Source organism: Triticum dicoccoides, chromosome 5A (genome assembly GCF_002162155.2).
Source record: "Triticum dicoccoides isolate Atlit2015 ecotype Zavitan chromosome 5A, WEW_v2.0, whole genome shotgun sequence".
Lineage (NCBI taxonomy): Eukaryota > Viridiplantae > Streptophyta > Magnoliopsida > Poales > Poaceae > Triticum > Triticum dicoccoides.
The window spans coordinates 471071992-471091995 of NC_041388.1; the positions used below are offsets into that span (position 1 = coordinate 471071992).

The window sequence follows — 20004 nt, forward strand, 5'->3', positions numbered from 1 at the left end:
TTAGATGTCATTGATAACGGGATCACATCATTAGGAGAATGATGTGATGGACAAGACCCAATCCTAAGCATAGCACAAGATCGTGTAGTTCGTTTGCTAGAGCTTTTCCAATGTCAAGTATCATTTCCTTAGACCATGAGATCGTGTAACTCCCGGATGCCATAGGAGTGCTTTGGGTGTACCAAACGTCACTACGTAACTAGGTAACTATAAAGGTATACTACAGGTATCCCTGAAAGTATCTGTTGAATTGACACGGATCGAGACTGGGATTTGTCAGTTCGTATGACAGAGAGGTATCTCTGGGCCCACTCGGTAATGCATCATCATAATGAGCTCAAAGTGACCAAGTGTTTGGTCACGGGATCATGATTACGGTACGAGTAAAGTGACTTGCCGGTAACGGGATTGAACGAGGTATTGGGATACCGACGATCGAATCTCAGGCAAGTAACGTACCGATTGACAAAGGGAATTGAATATGGGATTGATTGAATCTTCGACATCGTGGTTCATCCGATGAGATCATCGAGGAGCATGTGGGAGCCAACATGGGTATCCAGATCCCGCTGTTGGTTATTGACTGGAGAGTCGTCTCGGTCATGTCTGTGTGTCTCCTAAACCCGTAGGGTCTACACACTTAAGGTTCGGTGACGCTAGGGTTGTAGAGATATTAGTATGCGGTAACCCGAAAGTTGTTCGGAGTCCCGGATGAGATCCCGGATGTCACGAGGAGTTCCGGAATGGTTCGGAGGTGAAGATTTATATATAGGAAGTCCAGTTTCGGTCATCGGAAAAGTTTCGGGGGTAATCGGTATTGTACCGGTACCACCGGAAGGGTCCCGGGGGTCCACCAGGTGGGGCCACCTATCCCGGAGGGCCCCATGGGATGAAGTGGGAGGGGAACCAGCCCCTGGTGGGCTGGTGCGCCCCCCATGGGCCTCCCCCTCCGCCTAGGGTTGGAAACCCTAGGGGTGGGGGCGCCCCACTTGGCTTGGGGGGCAAGTTCCCCTTGGCCGCCGCCCCCCTTGGAGATCCCATCTCCTAGGGCCGCCCCCCTGTAGGGGCCCTATATATAGTGGGGGAGGGAGGGCAGCCGCACCAAGTCCCTGGCGCCTCCCTCTCCCCTTGTAACACCTCTCTCTCTCTCTCTCTCTCTCTCTCTCTCTCTCTCGTTGGAGCTTGGCGAAGCCCTGCCGAGATCACCGCTGCTTCCACCATCACGCCGTCGTGCTGCTGGATCTTCATCAGCCTCTCCTTCCCCTTGCTGGATCATGAAGGAGGAGACGTCTTCCCAACCGTATGTGTGCTGAACGCGGAGGTGCCGTCCGTTCGGCGCTAGGTCATCGGTGATTTGGATCACGACGAGTACGACTCCATCAACCTCGTTCTCTTGAACGCTTCCGCTCGCGATCTACAAGGGTATGTAGATGCACTCCCCTTTCCCTCGTTGCTAGATGACTCCATAGATTGATCTTGGTGATGCGTAGAAAATTTTAAAATTCTTCTACGTTCCCCAACAATGCTCTCTTTATGTTTCAATTCTTATCTTTTATGTGAGCATCATTGATCATCATGCCTAGCTAGGGGCGTTAAACGATAGCGCTTGTTGGGAGGCAACCCAATTTTATTTTTGTTCCTTGCTTTTTGCTCCTGTTTAGTAATAAATAATTCATCTAGCCTCTGTTTATATGTGGTTTTATGCTTTTAGTTAGTGTTTGTGCCAAGTAGAACCTTTGGGAAGACTTGGGAAAAGTCTTTGCGATCATGTTGTAAAAAACATAAACTTTAGCGCTCACGAGCATTGCTGCCATTTTTATTGGAGAGTGCTATTTAGTTAATTCTTTTTGCAGATGATTAATAGACAAATTACGCACGTCCAGAAATTTATTTTAGAATTTTTGGGGTTCCAGAAGTTTGCGTTAGTTACAGATTACTACAGACTGTTCTATTTTTGACAGATTCTGTTTTCAATGTGTTGTTTGCTTATTTTGATGAATCTATGAGTAGTATCGGAGGGTATGAACCATAGATAAGTTGGAATACAGTAGATATTACACCAATATGAATTTATAATGAGTTCATAACAGTACCTAAGTGGTGATTTATTTTCTTATACTAACGGAGCTTACGAGTTTTCTGTTAAGTTTTGTGTTGTGATGTTTTCAAGTTTTGGGTAAAGATTCGATGGACTATGGAATAAGGAGTGGCAAGAGCCTAAGCTTCGGGATGCCCAAGGCACCCCAAGATAATATTCAAGGACAACCAAAAGCCTAAGCTTGGGGATGCCCCGAAAGGCATCCCCTCTTTCGTCTTCGTTCATCGGTAACTTTACTTGGAGCTATATTTTTATTCGCCACATGATATGTGTTTTGCTTGGAGCGTCATTTTATTTTCTTTTGTTTTGCTTGCTGTTTGAATAAAATACCAAGATCTGAAATTCTTAAATGTTAGAGAGTCTTCACATAGTTGCATAATTATTCGACTACTCATTAATCTTCACTTATATCTTTCGGAGTAGTTTGTCAATTGCTCTAGTGCTTCGCTTATATCCTTTTAGAGCACGGTGGTGGTTTTATTTTATAGAAATAGATGAACTCTCATGCTTCACTTATATTATTTTGAGAGTCTAAAAGAGCATGGTAATTTGCATAAATAATCCTAATATGCTAGGTATTCAAGATTAGTAAAAAATTTCTTATGAGTGTTTTGAATACTAAGAGAAGTTTGATGCTTGATGATTGTTTTGAGATATGGAGGTAATAATATCAAAGTCGTGCTAGTTGAGTAGTTATGAATTTGAGAAATGCTTGTGTTGAAGTTTGCAAGTCCCATAGCATGCACGTATGGTAAACGTTATGTAACAAATTTGAAACATGAGCTGTTATTTGATTGTCTTACTTATGAGTGGCGATCGGGGACGAGCGATGGTCTCTTCCTACCAATCTATCCCCCTAGGAGCATGCGTGTAGTGCTTGGTTTTTGATGACTTGTAGATTTTGGCAATAAGTATGTGAGTTCTTTATGACTAATGTTGAGTCCATGGATTATACGCACTCTCACCCTTCCATCATTGCTAGCCTCTTCGATACCGTGCATTGCCCTTTCTCACATTGAGAGTTGGTGCAAACTTCGTCGGTGCATCCAAAGCACGTGATATGATACGCTCTTTCACACATAAACCTCCTTATATATTCCTCAAAACAGCCACCATACCTACCTATTATGGCATTTCCATAGCCATTCAGAGATATATTGCCATGCAACTTTCCACCATTCTGTTTATCATGACATGTTCATCATTGTCATATCGCTTTGCATGATCATGTAATTGACATCGTATTTGTGGCAAAGCCACTGTTCATAATTTTTCATACATGTCACTCTTGATTCATCGCAATCTCGGTACACCGCCGGAGGCATTCATATAGAGTCGTATCTTGTTCTAGTATCGAGTTGTAATCTTTGAGTTGTAAATAAATAGAAGTGTGATGATCATCATTAATAGAGCATTGTTCCCGGAAAGAAAAGAGAAAGGCCAAAAAAAAAGGAAAGGCCCAAAAAAGAAAAAAAGAAAGGCCAAAAAAAGGGAAAGGCCAAATAAAAAAATAATAAAAGGGGCAATGCTACTATCCTTTTACCACACTTGTGCTTCAAAGTAGCACCATGATCTTCATGATAGAGAGTCTCTTGTTTTGTCACTTTCATATACTAGTGGGAATTTTTCATTATAGAACTTGGCTTGTATATTCCAACAATGGGCCTCCTCAAGTGCCCTAGGTCTTCGTGAGCAAGCAAGTTGGATGCACACCCACTTAGTTTCTTTTGTGAGCTTTCATACATTTACAGCTCTAGTGCATCTGTTGCATGGCAATCCCTACTCTTTGCATTAACATCAATCGATGGGCATCTCCATAGCCCATTGATTAGACTCGTTGATGTGAGACTTTCTCATTTTTTGTCTTCTCCACATAACCCCCATTATCATATTCTATTCCATCCATAGTGTCATGTCCATGGCTCGTGCTCATATATTGCCTGAAAGTTTATAGGTGACGGTGTCCTGGACTAGGGGGTACTCACCACGTCGTCTCCCGATCTATTAGATTGGGCCGAGGCCCCCCATGGCCGTATACTCATGGGCCAGTTCGGACAGCTGCCGCATACAAGGAAGATTCCACAAAGACTTGGCGATCAAGACAAGGACTTCTCCCCACCGGCGTATTCGGCTAGGACTCTTGTTAACCTAGGCCTCTGGTGCATTATATAAACCAGGGTCAGGCTAGTCGATAGCATACACAACATACAGAACAACAATCATACCATATGCTAGCTTCTAGGGTTTAGCCTCTCCGATCTCGTGGTAGGTCTACTCTTGTACTACCCATATCATCAATATTAATCAAGCAAGACGTAGGGTTTTACATCCATCAAGAGGGCCCGAGCTTGGGTAAAACTTCGTGTCCCTTGCCTCCTGTTACCATCCGGCCTAGACGCACAGTTCGGGACCCCCTACCCGAGATCCGCCGGTTTTGACACCGACATTGGTGCTTTCATTGAGAGTTCCGCTGTGTGATCGACAAAATGATCGATGGCTCGCCTGCAGATCAACTGCGACTTCGGCATCTTCGTCACCAGCTCGACTGGTCACCTTGGTTCGACCAAGAATTGCGCCCCGTGTTCGGATCACCATGTTTGGACAAGGGCCTTCATCAAATATCAACTCCGACCTCTATCAAGATCACGGAGGAATCATCTATGGAGCTCGGGGGCTCAACGTCAACATTGCCCTCAAGCGACCGTGTTGTTTTTTTGGACAGCGAATTCGTATCTGCCGCCACCACCTCCTCGAGTATCACTTTGACGATCGCTTTGGTGGAATTGTGCGGAATTGAGTCTATAACAACCCTGGAAAATTTCGTCGCGTTCCGATGAAGGAATCTCTGGCAATACATGATATACCGGAGCCCTGTCAAATATGGACGGGAATTTGGATGAGTTTAGGGCGTGGTGTCCAGCTTCTAGCTCGGACGTCCTTTGGAAGATCCAACCGTTGATCGGCTGCGGAATTCCTATATCTACCACCTCTCAAAATTTCAGCTCGATCCGACCGTTCAAACTCCGGGAACCTTCCCATTAGTGCATCACTTTTCGGATCTGTTTTCTGCGCGGAAACGAATCCGACCCGAGTTCATCTTTTTTATGAACGGGATTTCGGACATCCCTTTTGAAGGAAGTTTTGTATGGGGTATTGTGTTTTGTTCCCGAACACATCCCACTAACTTTAAGATCTTTTGAACATTATCTTCAACATCATGCTGGTGTCAAACCAGTCCGGCAATATTACTCCACGGCTGCCGACCTGCGCTAGACACGTCGTCACTTTAGCCGAGCTCAACTTCTTCGGATCATCATCTTGGCAAGCCGAACAAGAGTCTGACATGGAGAAGGATAAATCATCATCAATATCGCCGCCCCACGGATTACACGGAGCGGGCATGCCGGCATCGCCGCACGGTCGCTTCATCAAGCCGGCATCGACCACATCACGACCTGCATCGACAGTGCTGCACTATTGCTTCTTCAAGCTGGTGTCCATCATGCCGACCTACTTCGACTCATCGGCTGACGTCGAGGCTTCGACATCTCGGCTGAACCGGGGGCTTCGCCATCTCTTCATCAACCTACTCCGGACACTTCGGCGTCACTAGCCGACCAGCTCCCTCACGTTAGCTGGGCCGAGGGCTTTGCCTCGGCGAGTCAACCTTTACCAGCATCGCCATGCCGTCGTTTTATCGCCCATCAGGCAATGGGTGTGCGGAGCGAGTCCCAATTTTGGGAATCACCTTCCTTCGGATTGCTACAACAAATAAACCAGTTTCCGTACATAGTCCGGCGAATGCCGCATCCGAAGCTCGGACCGACCTGTGAATTCAGGCTTTGCCACGCCTTTACTACATCACGCCGACGCCCTGCATCGACATTGACTTCGGCGCCAGGCCATATTTCTTCTATTCCTCACTTTGCATAAATTATTTATTATGCAATATTTTTTTAATTATCATTATTACTATTATCTCCCGTTTCACTATTTTTTGTGCACATGAAAATGATCCGGGGACTTCGGCGTCACTCTGCCGGTCTGCATTGACCGTGCCATGTCACCACTTTCGCGTATCGAGCTCTCCGCTCCGCCACCTCGGGACCAGCTTGGGGAATGAACCTTGCCCCGCATCAAGCTCGGACCGCGTCATCAACACCGAACACATTAACGAGCTAAGTCGCTTTCATGCTCAAAGCTTTAATTTCTAACTTGTGTTCGGTTCGACCAAGCATTATACTTTTTTGGAAAAAAGTTGCTTGTAAAAAATTTCCTTGTCCAAACTTTGTTTGTGACGCATAAATTCAAATACCCAATTCATTTGGGGGCTTCCTTCATGAAGCTTTTCCACTTGCATATGATTATACTTGTACGGCTTCGTTCCTTGTTCGTGTATTACGCCACAATATGCACCATATTGACTTAAGCGATTTGCAAGCTGGGTTGCCTCGCTCCTATGTTTACCCCTACGTTCCCGATTGTTCGGCTAGGGAGTAAAGGGAGTACCTCTGCGATTGTCATGATCGGGTCACCCGAGCCGGACCTTAGACTGGGTGAAGCCGAAAGCTAGCGCTCTTATAGTTTTCAATGATGGTCGGCACACAATGGAACTCATGAGTACAAAAAATCTATTGCACAAGTCTCATAATAACAATGAGCACCGAAGAAAGGTATCGGTGGGGGTACTATTTTCTTCGAAGATGCTTCTTACACCTCACGGTAATATAGCATAAGTTCCCTGAGCGCGCTTTGTCTGTTACAATCTTATGGCCTGATTGCCTGGTTATTGGAAACACCGTCGATATTCTCGACCGATGGAGTACATAACACTTTTCGGTCCTTAACCGAAGAGGGAGAAGCTGACGGTCGGTTAAGACGCGTTTAAAGTTCGGTTGAACATAGATATGATATAAGTACTTCGGTACATGCAATCATTCTTCTACCCAAGTCACTTGGGGGCTCTTAAGTTTATTTGAGCCGTTTTATAATAAGTGTTCTTCTTCTTAGTCGTTGCAAAGTTTTGTTATTATTTATCACTCCTTTTTTCGACACGAGTGTGCGGTCACTAGCCAAGGAGCCTAATTTCTCTCTCAAAGCCGCTAGAGTTTAGTTTGCTAAACTGGCCTGATGAGAAGTACTCCGCCCTCGGGATAGGAGGTTGAAGCCGTAGGTTGACCCGCTCGAAGTCTTGAGATAGGATGTATCACGTTAAAGCACGACAGAAGCACTTCTTTTTTCTAAGACCAACTTTCGGATTGGCACCGAACACTTGATATTGTTCGGACGTCATGTTTTTACTGACGTTTCTTGGTTTTCCAAGCTTTTTGGCACTTTTAAACTATTTGTTCTTTTCCAGCATTAGTCTCGCAGTGCAACGCCGGACACCTTTAGGGATTCAGCAAAAACATTCTCAGATATTGCTATATATGCATCGGTTTCGAATTGTGTCTTCGGTCAATAGTTGGGTTGCCCGGCTCCTGCACTTGCTTCCTACGTTCCATTTTGTTCGGCTAGGCGTGCAAAGGGAGAACCACTGCGATTGTGCTTCCAACTCACATGGTTAAGCACCTTAGTAGAGAAAGCCGAAAACTGACTTTCACAATAAGCGTAAACTGGTCAGCGATCCGATGACTATGTTAAATGATGGGGCATTCATAACATTGGCCGAAGTGTTTACGGCTTGACCCCGACTGTCGCCGAGCACTATCGGGGGCTATTAACTGGCCTCCCAAACTAAATCCTCAATATTTTTCTCTTACATTAGAGCTGAGGTTTAATGATCATGCTTAGCATGACAACCCAAAGAAAGGAACCGATAGCGGGACTATTTTCTTTGGAAGACATTTCTTCTGTTAAACAGTAATATAACTCTCTCCGTACCTTTGTTTATAAAACCGTATGGCCAGATTGCCTTGTTTGTTGTAAATCTTTGCCCTCATAAAGGCTTTATAAAGTAGGACAAACACTCCTCGGCTATTGGCCGAGGAGGTGGAAGCCGATGGTCGGTCAACAAAGTTTTGTACAATGCGGATCCGAGCATTAATGACGTAAAGTACTTGGATACATAGAGTCATTACACATAATTTGTGATATTACTATGGATATTGATCCTTAATTCGGCCACCCGTGCCCGCATTAAGGCTCGGGGGCTACTGGGCTTCGGGCTTATTATTTACAAATATTAAAGGGGCACATTGATCCCCTGATCTGGTGTTACCACCCAACCAGTGTCTCGGGAGCTACTGCATTGCTTGTCCAATGCAGAAAATTTTATGTGCAATATAGTTTCCAAGGAGATTTTGATCCTCAGGTTGGTCGGCCGCACCCAACCTAAGTCTCGAGGACTGAGCACACCGCTTTTAGTGTCCTGAAGTATTCTGCTGAGCTTGGACTTGATCCTCAGGCCAATTTTGCAAATCAACCTGAGTCTCAGCGGCTACTGGGATCAGCGGTCTTACGTCATCCTTCAGGTGCATCTTGGGTTTTAGACCGATACACACGTTGAGGGCTACTGGCTATATATCTCGGCAGAGAATAAATTGCACCAATAAAAAATATTCACAAAAATCGGCCCACATTCGGGGTGGTGCACCACCTCAGAAGCAGCCCGGCATAAAGCTCGGGCGCTAGTGGCTGGCTCCATAGAGGGCATTTCCGGCATTAAGCTCGGCTAAACTCCTTCAAACTTCTTTGAACCAAGGTGATTTACGACACCTCGGATATAGTCCGGCATTGGAGCTCGGATACAGTCCGGCGTTGGAGCTCGGATATACAGTCCGGCGTTGGAGCTCGGATACATTCCGGCGTTAGAGCTGGGAAGTGGTCCGGCGTTGGTGCTCGGTTGCAAAAGGTACCTCGAATACAGTCCGGCGTTGGATCTCGGACGCAAGAGGACGCTGCCGCCCAGGAACAACTTCAAACCCGAGGTGTGGCATAAAAATAACAAGGCATTGGTAAAGGCCGGAAACTTAAAGGGGCTCCTCGGATACCCGACGTGTAAACTCGTCGAATGCATTTCAGCGATCCTCAAGATCGAAGATAAAGAAGATTTGTTGAACCAGTTTTCAAGACCGACGACCGAAGATGAAGAACAGTTCGGAAGAATCGAGGAGCGTCCCTAACTTGAAGACCGATTCAGGGGGCTACTGATGGTGTCCTGGACTAGGGGGTACTCACCACGTCGTCTCCCGATCTATTAGATTGTGCCGAGGCCCCCCATGGCCGTATACTCATGGGCCAGTTCGGACAGCTGCCGCATACAAGGAAGATTCCACAAAGACTTGGCGATCAAGACAAGGACTCCCCACCGGCGTATTCGGCTAGGACTCTTGTTAACCTAGGCCTCTGGTGCATTATATAAACCAGGGCCAGGCTAGTCGATAGCATACACAACATACAGAACAACAATCATACCATAGGCTAGCTTCTAGGGTTTAGCCTCTCCGATCTCGTGGTAGATCTACTCTTGTACTACCCATATCATCAATATTAATCAAGCTGGACGTAGGGTTTTACCTCCATCAAGAGGGCCCGAACCTGGGTAAAACTTCGTGTCCCTTGCCTCCTATTACCATCCGGCCTAGACACACAGTTCGGGACCCCCTACCCGAGATCCGCCGATTTTGACACCGACAATAGGTTTGAGATACTAAAGTATGAAACAATTGCTTGGCTTGTCATCGGGGTTGTGCATGATGAGAGCATTCTTGTGTGACGAAAATGAAGCATGACTAAACTATATGATTTTGTAGGGATGAACTTTCTTTGGCCATGTTATTTTGAGAAGACATAATTGCTTAGTTAGTATGCTTGAAGTATTATTATTTTTATGTCAATATGAACTTTTATCTTGAATCTTTCGGATCTGAATATTCATACCATAATTAAGAAGAATTACATTGAAATTATGCCAAGTAGCACTCCGCATCAAAAATTCTGTTTTTAGCATTTACCTACTCGAGGACAAGCAGGAATTAAGCTTGGGGATGCTGATACGTCTCCGACGTATCTATAATTTTTGATTGCTCCATGCTACATTATCTTCTGTTTTGGATGTTTATGGGCTTTATTATACACTTTTATATTATTTTTGGGACTAACCTATTAACCCAGAGCCCAGTGCCAGTTTCTGTTTTTTCCTTGTTTTAGAGTATCGCGGAAAAGGAAAATCAAACGGAGTCCAATTGACCTGAAACTTCACGGAACTTATTTTTGGAAGGAAAGCAACCCGGGAGACTTGGAGTCCATGTCAAGGAAGCTTCGAGGAAGCCACGGGGTAGGGGGCACGCCCACCCCCCTGGGCGCGCCCTCCACCCTCTTGGGCCCCTCGTGGCTCCCCTGACGTACTTCTTCCGCCTATATATCTCCATATACCCTAAAACAGTCGGAGAGCATAATAGATTTGGAGTTCCGCCGCCAGAAGCCACCGAAAGCCAATCTAGACCCGTTCCGGCACCCTGCCGGAGGGGGAATCCCTCTCCGGTGGCCATCTTCATCATCCCGGAGCTCTCCATGACGAGGAGGGAGTAGTTCTCCCTCGGGGCTGAGGGTATGTACCAGTAGTTATGTGTTTGATCTCTCTCTCTCTCTCTCTCTCTCTCTCTCTCTCTCTCTCGTGTTCTTGATTTGGCACGATCTTGATGTATCGCGAGCTTTGCTATTATAGTTGGATCTTATGTTTCTCCTCCCCCTCTACTCTCTTGTAATGGATTGAGTTTCCCCTTTGAAGTTATCTTATCGGATTGAGTCTTTAAAGATTTGAGAACACTTGATGTATGTCTTGCCGTGCGTATCTGTGGTGACAATGGGATATCACGTGATTCACTTGATTTATGTTTTGGTGACCAACTTGCGGGTTCCGCCCATGAACCTATGCATAGGGGTTGGCACACGTTTTCGTCGTGATTCTCTGGTAGAAACTTTGGGGCACTCTTTGAGGTTCTATGTGTTGGTTGAATAGACGAATCTGAGATTGTGTGATGCATATCGTATAATCATACCCACGGATACTTGAGGTGACATTGGAGTATCTAGGTGACATTAGGGTTTTGATTGATTTGTGTCTTAAGGTGTTATTCTAGTACGAACTCTAGGGCTGTTTGTGACACTTATAGGAATAGCCCAACGGATTGATTGGAAAGAATAACTTTGAGGTGGTTTCGTACCCTACCATAATCTCTTCGTTCGTTCTCCGCTATTAGTGACTCTTTGTTGCATGTTGAGGGATAGTTATGTGATCCAATTATGATATTATTGTTGAGAGAACTTGCACTAGTGAAAGTATGAACCCTAGGCCTTGTTTCAACGCATTGCAATACCATTTGTGCTCACTTTTATCATTATTTACCTTGCTGTTTTTATATTTCCAGATTATAAAAACTATTATCTACTATCCATATACCACTTGTATCACCATCTCTTCGCCAAACTAGTGCACCTATACAATTTACCATTGTATTGGGTGTGTTGGGGACACAAGAGACTCTTTGTTGTTTGGTTGCAGGGTTGTTTGAGAGAGACCATCTTCATCCTACGCCTCCTACGGATTGATAAACCTTAGGTCATCTACTTGAGGGAAATTTGCTACTATCGTACAAACCTCTGCACTTGGAGGCCCAACAACGTCTACAAGAAGAAGGTTGTGTAGTAGACATCAGCCGGTTCCATGTTGTTTCCACATTGCCAAAGTATCTAGAGCAAAATGTCAAGCACTCGTCAACGACATATGCTTCAGCAATGGAACCTTCAGGACTTGCCGTGTTTCGCACATAATGCTTACAAGTAAGCAGCCTTCTTTCGATTGGGTACATCCAACTGTATTGCACAGGGCCTCTAAGCGTTGCCTCTTTTGGTAAGTGCACCGCCAAATGGACCATCACGGTGAAGAAAGATGGAGGGATAATCTTCTCGAGCTTGCAAAGAATAACTAGGATTTCTTTTGCAAGTCTTTCCAAAATAGTTAACTTGAGTGTTTTGCAGCACAGTTCTCTAAAGAAATTTCCTAGCTCAGCAACCGCTTCATATATATCCTTGTCCATGATTCCTTGGAGGCCCGCCGGTAAAATCCTTTGGAGGAGGATGTGACAATCATGGGTTTTCAGTACTAAAAACTTGAATCCATCATAAGTAACAGACTTTGCTAGGTTAGCAGCATAACCATCTAGAAAATCTCACCGCTCTTATGAATTTATAGAATGCAAGCTTTTGCTCTTTACTCATTGTATACCATGCTCGTGGCATTTCAAATGAATCTTCATCTTCATCATACTATAGATGCAAATCTTCTCTTATGCCCTTGTCCTCCAAATCAAGCCTAGAACTAACTGTGTCCTTTGTCTTCCCTTCAATGTTGAGAAATGTCCCTAATATATTCTCGCATATGTTTTTCGCAATGTAAATTACATCGAGATTATACCTTAATTTCATATCGGCCCAGTATGGCAGGTCCCACAAACAACACCTCCGATCCCAACATTGACCTTCCTCACGCTTTCTTTTCTTTGCAAGCTTTCCGGGTCTCACATCTTTCACCTTTTCAAGTTGCATCTCCAGCTCTTCTTTAGTAAATTCCGTTGGCTTTTCACGGGTTTCAGTCTCCCCATTAAAATCTTTGCTTCTTCGCTAGCCATGGTTTCGAGGAAGAAAGCAGCGGTGCCCAATATAGCATAGCTTGCTTCTTGTTCTCTTCAAGCAAGGGTCTTTTTCACAATGGACATAGGCCTGATAACCTGTTGTGATCCTCCTAGACAGAGTGGGCAGCACTGGGAAATCATGGATGGACCATATGATTGCAGCACATAGATTAAACCTTTCTTTCGGAGTCAAGGCATCATATGTAAGTACATCAGTCCAGAGTTGTAGGAGTACTTCTACGAGGGGCTCCATAAAAACATCAAAATCCTTTCCTGGAAACTCTGGACCTGGGATAAGCAACGACATCATGAAGTTGGACTGATCCATGCATGCCCATGGTGGCAGGTTGTACGGCACCACAAAAATAGGCCACATGCTATAAGACGTGCTCATGTTCCCAAATGGATTAAAGCCATCTGTGGCAATGCCGAGTTTTATGTTCCTTGGATCTACAACAAAATCTCCATGTTTTCTATCAAATTCTTTCCATGCCTCTTCGTCCACTGGATGGCTTAGCTCATTGTCCACATGTTGCCTCTTCAGCTTGTGCCATTGTACCTCCAGCGATGATTTCTTTGAGATAAACATATGTTGTAGCCTTCGTATCAACAGAAAGTGCCTCGATACCTTCTCTGGTGTTGACTTCTTCTCATCAGCATCTCTCCACCTAGAGGCATTGCATTTTGGACAATTGTCATGCTTGGCATAATCCTTCCGAAACAAGACACGGTTATTTGGGCACACATGTATTGAAACATAACCTAGCCCCATCCTGGATTATGCTCAATGCTTCATCATAAGACCTGGGAACATAGCTATCAGGGATTTTCAAGGTCAAAAGGTGGAGTATTTCATTCAATGCAGCATTGCTAATCTGGTAGAAAGACTTGATGTGGAGAAACTTCACGGAGAAGGTAAATCTTGAAAATTTACCCCCTTCATGCGCTGCGCGCTTTGCTCCCTCTAACACCTCAGCAAACATTGACTTCTGCCCATCAGCACGATCTTCAGCATCGTACAGATCCTTCAATAGGTCAGGAATCCTATCATCTTCATTCCCATCCTCTTCCTCCAAACCAGCATTCTCTCGCAAAATCTTTTCCATAAAAACAATGCCAACATCACCACCACCCATCATATGAGGAGCCTGTGTATCATCTTAAATATGTTGAGGTTGTCCGTCTAAAGGTTCTCCATGATATATCCATCTAGGATATGTGTTGCCCATCCAATTAAGAAGCAGATGATCTTCCACTCTTCCTTGAGCTATTCTTTAATGGTTGAGGCATTCACATCATGGGCAAAGAATGACAACATCCTTGGCAAAATTCGCCTGAACAAATTGCATGAATTTATCAACTCTTTTCATATGTTCTTTCGAAAACCTTCTAACTCCTTTTCTAATCCAGCTTCTATCCATCTGCCAAAGACAACAAATTGTTGCAACTTAGCAAATCAATCTATGTGCATCAACATTAATTAATGAAAATGGATGGCATTAATGGCAGCAAAAAATCCAGAAAATAAGGTAGGCACCCAACTTTATATGCTAACTGCCTAACTTTATATGCTAACTGCCAAAAAATAAGGTAGGCACCCAACATTGAGGTATTTCCAATTTCTCACTACTTTAGTCCAGTTCACATGGTTTATTGATTTCACATGGGAGCAATAAAAAGCAATTCATAGGAAATACTTGTTTCACATGGGAGAAAGGAAAAGCTAACAAAAACTTGTAAAACCTAACATAGCTCAGGCAGAGTTGCATTAAGAAACATATGTGGTTCTTGTAAAGAGGAGATCCACAAAGAGAGTAAGCTCCAACTGCATCCATCTTATGAAGCAAGTTGTAGCATCCATCCATCAGATTGAGCTCCAGCTCCAGCTGATGGATTCTCACTCAAATTATGCTACACTAGACTGCATTTCAAATTTAGCCCCTTAACATATTGAATCTCCTCCTTCCCCTTTCATTTCCATTTCAAAAGGAAATAACAATACTAGCTAGTGTTCATCACACGGTAAGATAAAAAAACTCAAATTATCTCTCTCTTTCTCCCCTGCCCCTCAGCCAGTGTTCACAAACTAGCTAGTGTTCATCAGTAGGCGCAACATAGGAAAATCTAACGCAAGGAGAGGACAGGGGGAGATGGTGCATATCGGGAGCTGTGCTTGCGGCGAAGAGGGGGAAAGGAGTCCCCCATGCTCGGCGAGCCGCTACTATCGTGGACAAGGCGAGCAGAGAGGCCATGGGCGAGGTCACCGGTGGCGAGATCTCGTTCCTGTTATGGGCAAGGCGGGCGACCTCTGCTGGTCACTTTGGCCGCCGGCCCCGCCCTTGTTCGCTGCCCCTGCCGATTGCTTCCACCGCCGCGCGCCGCCTGCCGACGACCTAGAAATGAGATGGGGGAATTTCTGCTAAGTGTTGGCTCTGTCCCGCCTGTTTGTGTGTTATGTTTGATACGAGACGATCATTGTTTTCTTTGATATAAGGAAATGTTACAATAACGAATCGATAGTCCCTCTCTAGCCTAGGGGTAGCGAACAAGCGAGTAAAGCGCTCGGTCGTGGGTTCGAGTCCCCGCTCATGCATCTTTTTTGGGCGAATTAAGAACTCGCCCCCGCCTATCAAATGGGTCCCGCCTGTCAGTGTGTGCACACCTGCTATAAAATGGGCCTCGCATGTCTGTTGAATATAGACATTTAAGCAGAAATGACACCTAAACCATGACACATAAGCGAGGTTGCTAAGGTGGCTGCCTAATCATCCTAATGCATTCGAACTTAAGTGTAGTGACCATTTATATTTGTCGTTATCATCTTGGAGTGAGGCAGTGGATAGTGTTGTCCGCTTTACAAACATTTACTCTAATGAAATTATGACCTTTCAGACCAAAATGGTTGTAAGGGTTTAGGGTTTCGAGCCCCTCGGGCAGCTTGCGACCAATTGCTCTTAAATGGTCATAGATTTATGACCATTTCTTCCAGGGTCCCTACTAGAAGGTCACAAGTTGACATATTTCTTGTAGTGACTGATCCATGCTTCGATCCGGAGGACCACCTTGCCTCCGCCGCTGACTTGGGACGGGCTCTGGCCAAGATGAAGTGCCCCAACAACTACCCCTCAGGACTTACCAATTATGAACTGACCAGTTCAATCTTACCAATACCAGTTTTAATCGCTATGTTTTGTATGGTTGATGTATTAAGCATATTGTAGTAAACAGGCCTAACACGTCTTAGCTATTTTCCCTACCTTTTTATAGACAACTGGGCCATTCTCTACTCTGGCAGCACTTGCCTTGTGATGTTTAACTCTATCAATTGCATTTTATCAGTACCAGTTTCAATGGCTATACTAGGTTTCCTGTAGTTAAACTTGCCTTTTATTTTCAGTACCGCACACTTTGTGATGTTCAAGTATGAACTGTCCAGCTCAGTTTCACCAATAGGAGCTACAAACTTATAAAACATGACTTAGGATGTTGTTAAGCCTATTGTAATTATTAGTTGTATCCATTTTTTTAATTTGTCCCTTTGCTACCATCCTACTCTCTGCAATGAATATATACCAGAGATGTTGTCGTTTTATTTCCATTTGCTATTTTTGGTGGATGCTAACCCTATTGTAGTTAACATGCCTTCCCATGTACTTACGCAGGGCCATAAGGGCGATGCTATTATTTGCCGTTGAGGTTAGATGCATCCCATGTCTTACAGTATTTTAAATCATTTGTTCAATTGCAGTTTAGCTTCTAACATTTACTTGCTTCTTGTAGGTACACATGTCAGTGGCACTGATCCACGCTTCGGCCCAGAGGAACACCTCGCCTCCACTGCGGCCGACTTTGGGAGGGATCTTGCCCATATGGAGAGCCCACGCAACTACCCCTCAGGACTTACCTAGTATGAACTGGCTAGTTGAATCTTACTAGTACCAGTTGCAATGGCCATGTTTTGTATGGTTGATGTATTAAGCATGTTGTAGTAAACACGCCTAACCCGTCTTATCTATTTTCCTTACCTTTTTATAGACAACAGGTCCATTCTCTGCTCTAGCAGCACCTGACTTGAGATGTCTAACTCTGTACCAGTTTCAATGGCTATATTAGGTTGTCTGTAATGAAACGTGCTTGTTGTAGTAAACAATTCTATCCATTTTTTAATCTCTCCCTTTGCTATTGTGCTACTCTTTCGCAATGAATAAATCACTACAGATGATGTCGGTTTATTACCATTTGCTATTTTTGGTGGATGTTAGCCCTGTTGTAGTTAACATTGCCTTTCCATGTACTTACCTACGGAGCAAAATGAGTGAATCTATATTCTAATCTAAACTATGTCTATATACATCTGTATGTAGTTCATATTGAAATCTCTAAAAAATACTTGTACTTATGAACGGAGGTAGTTTTATTTTACACCATTTGTGCAATCACAGTTTAGCTTCTAACATTTACTGGTTGCCTGTAGGTACATATAAAAGTAGTACTGATCCACGCTTCGATCCCTTTTGCGTATGGGGCAATGAGATATTCGTGAACAAGCATCAAGTGAGGAAACTAATAAAGATTGTTAGATGAAAGAGACGGGTGATGGGAATTAAGCTCTTTATTTACACTTTGTACAAGACAACAGTGAACATTAGGATGGTAAGTAATGTGCTGCCTATTCCCCCTGCCCGCAATGAGTTACTCTATTAGGCATGGGTATCTAAAAGTTTTCTCTTTTTAGTGGTTTCCGAAGCAATTTACTAATGATTACCTTGCAATCTACATGACTGGAGTGGAGGCAACTAAGTTTAAAGTATATAATTCATACTATCATGACAATGGTCTAGAAGTCTTCCTGAAGGTGGTGAAGGATGGGCAGACGATCGTCATAAGGGGATGGACAACAGTTGTTCATGCCTATGGCATGCAGGAGGGCACATTTTGGGCATTCCACTTCTTCAACAACATCGGCATCCAAAATGCTTTACACTTGTCTCTTCACCTTTGCCGCCTCTAAATATTGTGGTTCATCATAGTTAATTGCTGCCTAATCCTATAATTACTGAACATATTCTACTAAGAATTTTATTTATGGATTGGTTGTTGAACCATTGTGCTTAGAATTTGAATACCACGTTTCATATTTCAAGAATTCCAATTCAGATAATAAATTACAGGGAAAATAAAATTAAACATGAGCGAATAAAATAATGTACACACGGTTAGAAAGAAAACAACATGTGCGACGGAAAAGTAGAGAACAGGCGGTTATTTGACGTGAAATGTTTGCAATGGTCAATGGACGCACACACGGTTTCCTCTCTATATGCGTGTGTGATTCATGGTAATACGGAAAACGTTTCAAACCTGTATGCGTGTGTAATATTGCACAAAAAAATGACAATGCATATATGGAGCCCATGTGTGATAGGAATACCTATCGCACACAGTTATGAAAATGGACATGTTGGCGATAGTAGAGGCACTGCACACATTTTACATTTTTGAACTGTGTGCGATAACTTACCCATCGCAAACACATCGGTAGATTAAATGTTTGTGATATCCACCTTTTCCACACGACTATAGCGGAGTAATCATTTTGGATGTCTCTCGGATCAGAAACGTAACTTCGAGATGTAACGTTTGGGACGGGCGTGACTTCTCATATGTTTAGTCTATGGCAATCGTTAGTAACTGCTCGCCTATCCCCGACGGTTTCTGGGTTGTGTGGGAAGGACCCCCCCCCTATCGCACACACTAATGAGGCGACGGTTTAAAACTCTGTCGCGGGAAGGGGTAAAAAACATCTGTATATCACATAACGGTACCAGTGATATATGGAGTTGGAGTTAGGGTTGCTGGAGGTCCAACGGGCCCACAAGCTTGTAGGGTGTGCCCTAGGGGGTGGGCATGCCCCCTGAGCTTGTGGCTCCTAGGTGGGCCCCCTTTGATATATTTTTCCACTAGTATTTTTATATATTCCATAAAAATTCTTCGTAAATTTTCAGGTCAATCCAAGAACTTTGATTTCTACACAAAAACAACACCATAACAATTCTGCTGAAAACAACACCGGTCCTGGTTAGTTTCATTCAAATCATGCAAATTAGAGTACAAAACAAGAGTAAAAGTGTTAGGGAAAGTAGATACGATGAAGACGTCAGTAACAGGTTGCTTGTGGCCATAAGCTTTGCTCTTTAGTGAGTTCCTCACATCAAAGATTTATTTCCTTCGTGGTTGTCATGTAATGGAGTAGTTTCTCTATTTTCCATGTGGTAGACCCCAGTTGTTCAAAGCTTTTGTATTGCTAAGTACGACTTTGCAATCAGAAGACATTCTACAAAAGTAAACAATTATATCATTGGGATCTAGACAAGAGTTTAGTGATATGGAAGTCTTTTTTCCTTTCGCTCGCAATAACTCACCAAACACGCCGGTAAAGCTGTTTGGATGATGAAATTATGTTCAATACTTATGGGACATGTAGTGGCTCTACCTCCTAAGTCTTTCATATTGGCGGCAGATACAATACTCAGGCAATGCACTGTCCTAAGTCCTCCAACGTCTGCTATTCTCAAGTGATCTCAATACTTTCTTTTAAGCGTTTAAGCTATCAAGCTACCATGTAATGGAATATAAGTATCTGTTAAGTTGATTCTGAATCAATATCATATACATGGTTTGAGTACTCAGCTCACTTTCACTCTTTGTGCCATGGGCGCAACGGGTCATCTAGTAATAAAACAGATGTCATGGTCTTGTGGAGGCAAGTACAATACAAGTATTTCTGACAGTTGTTTGACACCCGCATTTGAGATAATCAGGGTTAATGACCTCCATGATCGCTTTGCATAAAAAAATGCGGTGACCTCTACATGATCAAGGAAAAGAGATACACTTATTACACACACACTTTCTCTCCCTCTCTCTCTCCGTGTGTGTGTGTGAGTGAGTGAGTGTATGTGTGTCTGTGTGTGCGTGTTACAAATGAGCATGCAAGTGGAGTCACACTTTTCTCAGCTAATGTCCTATTGTTCTTTCCCAGCACCACCTAGCAGGCTGCTGGGATCAAGCTTTAGAGACACGTCCTTGAACATCTTGCGGCTGAGGGTATTGAAAATTGCTCTTGAGTACTGTCGTGATGCATTCCTCCAGTCCACTCCAGCTTTCATCATTAACTCAAACTCCTCATAGCTTATCTTGCCATCCTGTAGTACACATGGGGGGTTGAGTTAGCTGATATACTTGTTGAACTAGTTGCCTAGTCATTTCTGG

The 20004-nt window shown here is 43.9% G+C and overlaps 1 protein-coding gene across 1 annotated transcript in view; it reads right to left on the reverse strand.

Annotated features, from left to right (window-relative positions):
- Nucleotides 1–19358: 19358 nt before the first annotated feature.
- Nucleotides 19359–20004, reverse strand: part of LOC119302311 (calcium-dependent protein kinase 29-like) — a 7560-nt gene continuing 6914 nt past the window's right edge. Inside the window, exon 8 of the mRNA XM_037579348.1 lies at nucleotides 19359–19937. Coding sequence (XP_037435245.1) covers nucleotides 19758–19937 — 180 coding nt within the window. The 3' untranslated portion in view covers nucleotides 19359–19757. The remainder of the gene's footprint in view (nucleotides 19938–20004) is intronic.